Source organism: Sphaerodactylus townsendi, linkage group LG07 (genome assembly GCF_021028975.2).
Source record: "Sphaerodactylus townsendi isolate TG3544 linkage group LG07, MPM_Stown_v2.3, whole genome shotgun sequence".
Lineage (NCBI taxonomy): Eukaryota > Metazoa > Chordata > Lepidosauria > Squamata > Sphaerodactylidae > Sphaerodactylus > Sphaerodactylus townsendi.
Window position 1 is genome coordinate 18,977,780 of NC_059431.1, and position 11,733 is coordinate 18,989,512.

General features: G+C 45.4%; 1 protein-coding gene across 1 annotated transcript in view; it reads right to left on the minus strand.

Moving 5' to 3' along the window:
- The window catches only part of CPLX4 (complexin 4), a 29,439-nt gene extending 28,409 nt beyond the window's left edge, over positions 1-1,030 (minus strand). Inside the window, exon 1 of the mRNA XM_048504479.1 lies at positions 448-1,030. Within this exon, the coding sequence (XP_048360436.1) occupies positions 448-614 (167 nt within the window). The 5' untranslated portion in view covers positions 615-1,030. The remainder of the gene's footprint in view (positions 1-447) is intronic.
- Between the last annotated feature and the right edge of the window lie 10,703 nt (positions 1,031-11,733).

Genomic DNA, 11,733 nt, shown 5'->3' on the forward strand with positions numbered 1-11,733 from the left:
TATTCCAACTGTTTTTTCCCCTGTTTTCCTCTCCCCGCCAAGAATCTAACTGAAGGAGACAGAAATAGGATAATGTTTATTTTTTTCATTTATACTACAGCTCTCTCCCCAGTGGGGACCCAAAGGGGCCTATATAATTCTCTTCTCCACTTTATCCTCACAATAACATTAAGGCAGGTTAGGCCGACCGCGTGTGACTGGCTTACGATCACCCAGCAAACATTTCATAGCAAGAGCAGGAATTCGAACCAGAACGTCCAAGATCCAAGTTGACAATCAAACCCCTTTTTTGTCACACCCTCTTCCTATAAATCTTCAAGCCAAGTCCTGCCATGAAAAACCCATGGATCTTCCAGAGAACAGTTGGCAGAGGTAGATCCTGCATATTTCCGACGGTCTGGCATTATGCGGTAGCTCCATGAGAAGAACAAGGAAATGCATACTCACTTTTCCTCTATCAACTGCTTTTGATATTCTTCATATTCCTCTCGAGTCATCCCAGCCGCTGCGGCCGGATCGGCAGGGGTTGAGTCTTCGCTTTTTTCTTCGCCACCTCCACCGAGTCCCAGGTTTTTCACCTGGTTGCTCAACATGTTTTTCACTAGGAAAGCCATTTTCTTCTGTGCCTCAAAAATGTAGAAAAGCAAGCTGAGATCAGAAAAGCAAACCGCTGAAGACAATAACAATCTAGGCAGCAAATGGAATTTCTATAGCCTGGGCAGATCCTGAAGGGCACAGCGCAAGTGAAAACTGTATGCCATGAACAGGTTGTCAGCCATAATCTGGATTAAGGCAGTGAACTCCTTAGTTTCCAGAGGCAGATGGTTCAGATTACTCGCAGAAAAAAATCATTAGATGCAGCTACCTATTTTTTTTATATAAATACTTTAAGCCAATTTTCATCTTTTTAAAAAAATCACATTTGTCATTGCAATAAGGCTAAAAAATTTCCTTCGTTTTGAGATCTTCAAGCATAAAGAATGGCTCTCTGGTGGATCAAAAGACTCAGACGCACATGGTAGGACCTAGTTGATTACATGAGCTTCATGGAATCCAGCAAATCATATTGGATGGATGTGATCAACAGGGATTTGTGGTGGGGGTGGGGAGGGGCGTGGGATTCTTTTATTAGATGAGAACCAGGCTTTTATCTATCCACATTTTATCCCACTGGGTGCTGGATTTCATTTCAGTCTTCTCTGACAGACTTCTGAGAGTCAGCATGGTATAGTGGTTAAGAGCAGGTGGGAAGAGCAGGAGGTTTGGGGTGGAGCAAGCCAAAGGGTCACTTGCCCAGACGTGGGCTTAGATGGCTTGCGCCCCTGGCAACAAAGAGTCTTCAGAAAGTGGCGACTACCCATCTGGAATCTCACAGCTGCTCCAGTGTGTGATAATTTTTCATCGGCAGGTGTGCCGAGAAAAATTTAGGTGTCTGGGGGACAGCACTTGTGCTCAGAGGTGGGATCCAGCAGGTTCTCACCAGTTCCCGAGAGTGGGTTACTAATTATTTGTGTGTGCCGAGAGGGGGTTACTAATTGGGTCCGCTTTTCCATCTCCACGCCCTCACCTCCCTCTCTCGAGGAGTAAGCATTAACTGCCTTTGAACGTGAAGGTTCCATATAGCAATTGTGACTAATAATGTAACTCCCTGAACTGGGTTAATCCCTTTCAGGTACTGCAATTCATGGATTCTCAGCCTTTCGTACCTTTTATCTCACCAGTCTCTATCAAAAAACCTGTGTGTTTCACCATTGCTGTGTTCAGATTTGTGAGTTGGGGCATTTTCTATAATGTGATGATGATTTAGAAATGACCTGGTGCAAAAAAATTTGGGGGGGTCGTGGTGGGGTGGCTGCCCATGGGGGGGGGGCATCCAACTCAGGTTTTTCCCAGGGCTCAGGTTTGCTTAGGTACACCTCTGCCCCCTTTGCTGAGGGGAGGCTGGCGAGGGAACCTGTTACTAAAATTTTTGGATCCCACCACTGCTTGTGCTGCCCAGTACACAGATCAGAAGATCAGACCCCCATGCTGCGCCTTACGCTTTTGTTTACCTTGAACCAATTTCGTTCATAAAATGCTTTTTTACCACACACAAATGTTTGTTGTATTTACAATTTCTCTCAAAAGGTAGGAGGGTTATTAGCTACTTCCCTCAGGCAGCAATCTAATCTGGAGAACCAGGTTTGATTCCCCACTCCTCCACCCGAGTCACAGAGGCTTATGTGGTAAACCAGAAGTGTTTCCGCACTCCTACATTCCTGCTGGGCTAGTCACAGTTCTTTGGAACTCTCTCAGCCCCATCTACCTCACAAGGTGCCTGTTGCAGGGAGAGGAAGGGAAATTTGCTTGTAAGCCACCTTGAGTCTCCTTACAGGAGAAAAAGGTGGGATATAAATCCAAACTCCTCCTCCTCCTCTTCTTCTTAAAAGTTTTGTTACTCGCCAAAGTCACCCCAAATCAATGTTCTTATTTCTACTTGAAACACCAGTTTGTTCACAATGACCACAGTGACCAAGAGGCCAAATCCAGGGTGCAGGTATTTCTATGGAAATGAAGAGTTCTTGCTTAGCAGCTGAAATCATGAAGAACAAGGAACAGCTCTAGCTCTTGCATTTCATTCCTCATTCAATTCTTCCACAGAAGTGAAAGGTTGGCCATTCAGTTTCCCCAAGAGCAAAATGCAATAGGAGTGACCAAAGTAGCCCTCTTTACTTCTACTGGGTAGCCTGGCCCTCACTGGCAAGAATCTTGAAAGAGGGGGATAATTTGTGGGTCTGTGTCATAATAGAGCCTTCCGGAGGCCTTCCCTCCATACATACTTTTGGTGTCATGAAGATAGGAATTTTCCCGCTAAGTAATGACGACTTGAATTCTGAATTACATTGCCATGATGTTAGTGGGAGCAATTTTCACCAGTTTGCTCTTTTGAAGGATGTTGTGGGTTTTCTGGGTTGTATGGCTTTGTTCTAGTAGTGGCCCAGGAGCTGGCCTGCTGCCATGGCACCCGTCCAAGCCCCCCACTTCCCACCCCAGAGGGTCTGGGGAGGGAAGGAGGCGGCTTGGTGCCCCAGTATGGGGGGTGGGGTGGGGGAAGCCAGCTGGGCACCAGCACCCTCCCATGTGACCAAAAGGTTGTGTCCAGGGACATGGGTGATCCCATTTCCCTATAGGCAGTATGCCTCTGTTGGTTATTGATTGTTGGTTATTGATAGTTTCTGTCTTAATGATAAGCCCGGAGGAGTAAATCTGTCTCGTAGGCCCTGTGGAATTCCTGTAGGGCCCACAGGGTGCCAAAGGGGGTGATGGTTAATCCTGATATTGTTTTCATAATTGTGATCTTGATTATATTGCTTTTTAATGGGTTGGATCCAACAAAATACAAAGGCACATACACAAACCCACAGCAGTGCAATAGAACTTCTGCTTGCATAGGAAAGCAGAGGTCTTACTAATTTCTTTCGGCTATACTAATTTTGTGCCGAACCGTTACCAACAGCAGAGCAGGAAGCTGCAAAAAACGAGGAGGGTGCAGCCAACGTCCACTTCAAAAACTTGACTCTACTTTAAATTAGTTTAGAGTTATACCTGCCCCTCCCCTGGGTCACAGGGCTCGGGGAGGCTCGCAGCTGTGAATAATCAATCCACAACAATCAAACAAACAAAATCTTACAAATACAAGATAGTCAGATAATATCCCAACAAACATCAAAATAAAATATGATTAACTAGTGGGGCCCAGCCACACGTTGCTGTGGCAATTGTCCTTCTCATCACAGTGCACAACCTACACAGATGTCCATGCAGGTTCAATGATCCCCAGCATAGCCTTTTGGGGTGGTCAAATGGAATCCCTCTTTCCCTTTTCAATTCACATTGTTATATGGTGGTGTCTTGGTTTTTTAATATAATTTAACCCTTTCCATTCCACAATGGAACTGTCCAGAGTGCGAATCCCGCTGTCCATGAGGCTGGTTGACATGCACAGTCCTGGCTTGGGTAAGGCAGAACTGGGGCAAGGAGGCTATCCCAGTCAGGCAGCAGAGGCAGGGTGGCGAGGCATTCAGATTGAGGCCAACTCCCTGGGCTCTTAAAGGGCCATGTGCAAAAGAAGCGGAGCCAGTAGTGTTGGTTCGGCCCCACCCGCCGCCGGATTTTCGGGGAAGAAAAAGGTGGGCAAACCCAGCTCGCTTTTAGTAAAAGAGAGCTGTGGCGAATATGGGTGAGGAAGTGGGTAAGTGGTGGTTGGATGTGAGGGAGGGCAGAGTGAGGTGTGTGAGGATGAGCTGGATGTGTATTGTGTGGTAGTGGGTGAGGGTCAGAGAGTGAAAGTTACCGGCGTGTGAGGGAGTGAACCCCACCTGACGTCTCAGACGCCAAAGTGTGTATGTGTTTCACTTCAACCCGTATTACCTAACAGTATTGCCTATTTACTGTTTTCAATGCTCATCTCTGCCCATCTGCACGAACATCCTAAGCCCTCATACCAAGCCCTCAGGCCACAGACAGACAGGCTGCACGAACATTCTAAGGGTGAGTTAAACACAGCCAGCTTCATGGCCTGGTGCACCAGGAAAAAGACGTTTTACCTGGCTCAGGTATGGACTTTCGGCGATTTGAAGGTCCGATTACCTGCCCAGAACAGGGAAGAACGTCATGTGAAAATTTGGGGGCGAATCGTCCAGCCGTTTGGGTGTGACTAACAAAGTCACTGTTAGCTTTTTATATATATAGATTGGCAGCCTGCAATCTACATCCCAGACTCTGGATCCCAACCAGAGTTGAAGCCCCCAAAGAATTTTTGTGAACAGAAGGGGGTGTTTTCACTAACTGCCCTGTGGGTTGCTTTCCCTTATTGGCAACATTTGGGAGGTGAAGGTGCAAATACCAGGTCGTTACTGACCCATGGGATGATGTTATTAGGCTATGTTTATAAAGTGGTTTGCCATTGCCTTCCCCGGCCATCTGCATTTTACTCCCAGCAAGTTGGGTACTCCCTTTTACCAACCTCAAAGGATGGAAGGCTGAATCAACATTGGGCCGGCCACCTGAAACCGACTTCTGTCAGAATTGAACTCAGGTTGTGAGCAGGGCTTCGACTACAGTATGGCAGCTTCCCATTCTGCGTCAATTCTTAGTCAACCAACGAGGCCGGTTTCAACATGAATCAACACACAAGGAGGCTCCCAGGATGGCCCTTGCTAGATTCTGATTCTGCTATACTGATACAGATGGATGATATCATCAATTCACGTGGAAGGAAATATTACAAAAAGCCAAGCCACAAATATTTTTATGATGCAAAAGATGTATATGTGCTTGAAGTGAACGGTGCATAAACAGGAGTTGCACAAAAAATGACATCCAGTTGGAAGTTTTCCATGGCCAGATAGGAGTTGATTTGGTTCGAAATGGCTCAGACTGAAGGGTGCTTTCAGCAGAGGTGTATCTAGGAAAAATGTAGCCTGGTGCAAAATCTGAGTGTGCCCCCCCCCCCCCCCGGTATGGGTGGCCGACCTCTCCCACCACGACCAAACCTTTTTTGTACCAGGCCTTGAAGTCAGTGTATGGACCCTGGAGGAAGGAGGAGGGGTATGGGGGCAATTTTCCAACCCCCACATGACCAAATGGCTGCAGCCCAGGGACATTTGACCCCATATATTCCCTCTAGGGAAAGACTTGAGATTCCAGATGTTATGGATTCATATCAGTTCTTCGTCAGCATGGCCAATCGGCCATGCTGACAGGGGCTGATGGGAATTCTAGTCCATAACATCTGGAGTGCCAAAGGTTCGCCACCACTGCCCTAGGCAGTACGCCCCTGGCTTTCAGTCTCTGTTTTAAAAGGGTACACATGCATGATTTGATTAGGAGTCAGTGCATTATAAACAGGGATTTCTAAGCATTTGCATAACTTGAAATCTTCTTGGGGCAGAGACATAGCACCGTGACAACTCTGTGAGCTACCACAAAGAACGTACAGTCAATTATTGGGTATAGATTTAACAACCTTCGAGATTATTCCCATGGGTCTCTCAACATAGCCACCATTTCTTTGGACATACGGGAGGAGTCATTCTTAGCTGATCCCTTAATCCACCTTACCTTTCTAATTAAAGTACTCCCTCCTCCAAAAGAAGCACAGGATGTTCAGTAATCCAAGATGATCACTTGTTAATCAGTAGTGATCGACTTTTCTTTAGAAAACAGGATGGCATTTTGGACTAAACACGCTTATACTTTTTTTTTTTTTTTGCTTCATAGAAAAGAAAACAAACCAGGTCTCAACCTACCGGTATATTGTTATTTTCTTTTAAAATTCCCTGAGAAATTTAATATATTTCCTTGCATATTTCATGACTTACTTATAGAAGGTAGATTTTCCCGGCTGCGTTCAGCTGCTCTGAGCTTGAATATGGCTGTGAGAAAAGATCTTAAAACATAACACACTGTTAATAATTTAATAATAGTGTACAACCACTGTCTAATACCTAATGCCAATAAAGGTTATTGTGATTGTGTGATTGTGATTGTGATTGTGACATAACACACTGGTTTTCAGGGTCTCAGTTGAAATGTATCCTCTTTGGGTTCCATTTTAGGGAGGAAAAAGAGGTTCATAAAAGTTTCCAATAGATAATAGCAGAGTTTTCCAAGAAAAAAAAGTAAAACCACACAGGGTTAACCCAACACTCCCAACCGTCCCCTTCCATTAGCAGACACAGGAGAGTGTTAGGAATCAACAAAATTTCTTTGGATAGGTTAAATTTTGCTCTGATGATCATTAACATTTATTTAGAATTTTCATTTCCAAGGCAAAGCACATTCGCCCATCTTGAGCCAAAGGCATTTTACTCAACAAATGAATATGCACATTCAGCTTTCTAATTCTCGTGCCCTCATGAAGAGAGCTTGGATGCTCAACTGCTAGTACAGGGGTGGGCAATTATTTTTTCCATGGGGCCGCATAAGAAACAGAAAATATTGTGGAGGGCCAGGCCCAAAAGACTGAACTCAATTCTGCATAATATTTATTGTATTTCATTTATATAAAAAGCAGTAAAATAGCATTGTTTTGACAAGCCCTGGCAAGACTAGTATATGTTAAAGTTATGCAATGAAAAGTGAGGTTGCCGTCCAAAAAAATTATGCAATGCAAAAAGTTATGCAATGAAAAAGTGAGGTTGCCTTCCAAAAAATCAGAGGTGTAGGCCTCTCCTTCTATAGAATATGTAATTAGACCAATGGAAAATGAATAGCAACATAAAGTTTTAGTACGTCAAGGAAGCTCTTTATTAATTTTACTTATTTATTTTAAATGTTACTTAACCTCCTTTCTGCATACACGGGTTAAAAGTTAGGGTCATCCTATGTAGGGTCGGATGTGGCTCCATGTGGGTCAGAGTACCGCTTGCCCAGGTCTGTGCTAGTAGGTAGGAGAAAGTGTCCAATTAAAATTCTCATTTACAAAGCAAAAATCAGAACGCGTGGGCAAGAGGAACTAAATCTTGCCCCACCCATCACCTTTTCTTACTGTGCATTTTTAATTTCAAAATGTTTCCTCCTCACATGAAGAGTTTGGATTTATAACCCCCCCCCCTTTCTGTCCAGTAAGGAGATTCAAAGGGGCTTTCCCTTCCTCTCCCCACAACAGACACCTTGTCAAGCAGGTGGGGCTGAGAGTTCCAAAGAACTGTGACCGTCCCAAGGTCACCCAGCAGGAATGTGTAGGAGTGGAGAAACAAATCTGGTTGGCCAGATAAGACTCCACTGCTTATTTTTATTGTTTGGATTTGTAGACCGCCCCATCCCCAAGGGGCTCTGGGCGATGTACAACAATATCCACATATATACAATATATCATAAGGTTCACAATAGTTACCACATAACAATCATTACGTTTGCTAAAATCCAATAAAATCCATTAAAAACAGCAGTCAATGCAAAAATATCAGGCGTCCCAAAACCCAATTTATTAGGAGCCTCCCTAAAAGGAGGGAACGGCTGGACTCCTCCTCAGGAGGGTAGCATAGATGGAAACAAAAATGAGATGGTAAAATAAATGCGGAGGGGGAGGGGGTGCGCCCTTCAGCGACTGGACACTCCAAGGGCCCGGCGGAACAACTCAGTCTTACAGGCCCTGCGGAACTCACAATTAAGATCCACTTGGGTGAGGGGCCTGAGCCACAGCTGGAAGGAAGAGTGTTCCACTCAGGCCGGGCCAGGGCCGGGTGAAGCGTCTCCACGGGCCGGGCCCGCGGTGGAGGCTACCGCCGTGATCCCCCCCATTATGTGGGGGAATGAGGAATCAAACCTGGTTCAGCAGATTAGAGTCCATCTGCTCTTAACCACTATACCACGCTGGCAGATGGCAGATTTAATTAGTTAGTGGTAAAAAAATTCCATTTACCCCATCTTCTGATTTTTGTTTTAGATAAACACTCCACACCTTGCTTTCTTGGCATGTGAATGGGAAGCTGTTTTTCACCTCTACTAGCTGTTTGGGAAGTGATAGGACAGTGATGGCGAACCTTTTCGAGACCGAGTGCCCAAATTGCAAACCCCAAAACCCACTTCTTTATCGCAAAGTGCCAACTTGGCGAATTCAAACCTGGAATCTTGAGGTTTTAGTTTTACAGGAAAACGCGGTTATCTTTCGGTGGGCGCAGTGCGTACTCGGGAGTAAGTTTGGTGGTAGTCGGTTGGCTTTGCTTTTTGAAGCAACTGCGCAGAACTCTTCCTTAACAGATGAATCGCATGACCCTAGAAGGGTTTGCTCAGAAGCAAGGCCCATTGCCAGCAACTGAGCTTACTCCCAGGTAAAGGATCACGCTTTAGTTCTTCACATGAAAATCAATGGGGTTTAACAGTGCTTAGCAGGGTTACCTACACTGCTTCCCCAAAATTAGGTCTTAGGTTTAATGCTAATAATCGAGCTCAGTGGCCCGCCAGCCTAGATGTGTGTGTGTGTGGGGGGTGAGTCTGTTTGTGTGTGCCCACAGAAAGGGCTCTGAGTGCCACCTCTGGCACCCGTGCCATAGGTTCGCCACCACTGTGATAGGATGATTGCTTTTGGGGAAGGCTGCAGCCAAGTTTTCCATGAAATTTGGTTTTACACTCATGTCTCGCATGCATTCATCCTCATCGAAGATCTCATCTGATTTGGCCCTGCCTTGTTAGAACGAGGAGACACTTATTTCTGCTCCATTACTGCAGCTGCTCCATTACTGGAGCATATGAACAAGTAATTTTCCTTGCAAATACTCTGCCTGGTGGTCGGAAAACTAGCTTCAGATTGTGCCAAGCCAAAAAAAAAAAATGTGCCTTTTGCAGATGAACCCATGTAGCATCAGAACAGTGAACCTGCACATTAGAGAATTAAGAGAACAATTAGAATCAGTTGTTGGTAGGAAATGGAATGTTGTGCATAGAATCACATCTGGAGATGATCTTCTTTGGTGGGAAGATCTGCTAGCTTGCCTGGGTGGAAGACGCCCCTGAGAGTTCAACTGACTGCTAAGGTACTCTTTCCAGGCTTCCCTTGCTTCACTCACCTCTTGAAGAACAGGCTGAGACACACCTAGATGTTAAAATCTGTGGAGGGAAACTGCCAAGTGGCAGAGCACATACTGAACTTGCAGGATTTGCAGGAGACTCTATCTCTGTCCTCCTCCGGCCTAAAAGTCTGTAAGTGACTCCACCACTGCCTTGCTCGCTTTGTGAATAACAAACTATATGTAGAAAATAATTGCTTACTTGCTTTTCCTTTCTTTCCAAGGTATAGACCACCGCCACCAGGAATTTAATTCCAACCCTCTTTTATACTTTCTCCTGAAGTCAGAGCTCTACAGCGGTTTTGAAGGTCTATACGGTTTTGAGGAAGAAACCCTCATAAGTTACTGGTGTAGAATTCCAGATTAATTTCTACACATTAAATGTTTATTTGTAGTTTAGCTTAATAATTACAATAAGTAATTTATCTTCTCTCTACAAAGAGCAAAACAATTTGAGGAAGTAACTTCTGGCTGAGGTGACTTTCACTTCATATAAATCCACTTTCCTACTTATATCTCTGTGACCATATTAGGATTTGCCTCCATTTCTGATCTCCCAACGTCTTCTATGTGTACTCCACCTATTTCTCGGGGCAGCTTGGTACTTTATATAACACTAGGAAGGATTCTAGTCAGAAATCTGTTTTCTAGGCTGTTGACATCATACTTCAGCCCCTTCTCACTGTCTTCTCCCCACTGACTGACCCACTCTCTCCCTTAAAAAACAACAACCCTTCACTGCTTCTCTCAAGTGTCACTCTCTCATCCCCTTTCTTCAACAACTTATTTCTCATTTAAAGAAACACATACACACATTGGAAATCATTAAGCTCACCCACCAAACGTCACCTGGAGCACCGGTCTAACTGTGCTGCGGCCTAGTCACTGTGCTACTTAAACCTACGATAAGACCACACTTGGTATATAGTTCAGGTCCCCACACCTAAAAAGAGAGATATAATTGAGCTCAAGAAGGGGAGAAAAGCTCAACCAAAATGATCAGAGGGCCTGACCAGCTGCCCCTGTGAGAAGCGGTTAAAAGGCTTATGGCTGCTTAGCTTAGAAAGAAGGCAAAGAAGACAGGCTAGAGCAGGGGTAGGGAACCTGCGGCTCTCCAGATGTTCAGGAACTACAATTCCCATCAGCCTCTGTCAGCATGGCCAATTGGCCATGCTGGTAGGGGCTGATGGGAATTGTAGTTCCTGAACATCTGGAGAGCCGCAGGTTCCCTACCCCTGGGCTAGAGGGTCTATACAATTATGCGTGGTGTTGAGAGGGAGGACAAGGAAAACCTTCTCTCATAATACCAGAACGTGGGGTCACCTGCTGAAACTGAAGTGTGAGAGATTCAAAACATGCAAAAGGAAGTATTTCTTCACACAGTTAAGCTGTGGAACTCCCTGCACCAGGATGTGGCGATGGCTGCCAATCTGGAAGGCTTGAAGAAGAAGAAGAAGAGTTTGGATTTATATCCCCCCTTTCTCTCCTGCAGGAGACTCAAAGGGGCTTACAATCTCCTTGCCCTTCCCCCCTCACAACAAACACCCTGTGAGGTAGGTGGGGCTGAGAGAGCTCCGAGAAGCTGTGACTAGCCCAAGGTCACCCAGCTGGCGTGTGTGGGAGTGTACAGGCTAATCTGAATTCCCCAGAGAAGCCTCCACAGCTCAGGCGGCAGAGCTGGGAATCAAACCCGGTTCCTCCAGATTAGATACATGAGCTCTTAACCTCCCACGCCACTGCTGCTCCTGCTGCTTAAGAAGGGAATGGACATGTTCATGGAGCATAGGGCTATCTGTGGCTACTAGTCATGATGCATGTGTATCTCTATAGTCCCAGGGGAGCATCCCTATTATATTAGGTGGTGTGGAACAGAGACAGGAAATGGTGCTGCAGTCATCTTGCTCGTGGGCATCCTAGAGGCACCTGCTTGGCCACTGTGGGATCTGCTGGATCTGATGTGCCCTTGGTCTGGTCCAACATGACTTTTCTTATGTTCTTGTGGACCAGGGTAAAGCAGCTTTGTGGAACAACAGAATCACAAAGGATGAAATGCACGGAGGAAAGCCTTAAGGTCCTTCTAATTTCTACCTGTGACTTGACACATAACCCTGAGTAACTGATAAAGAATCCAGACCTTGCTTCCTCATCCCAGCCGTGTACCTTTGCTGATTTACAAATTTCA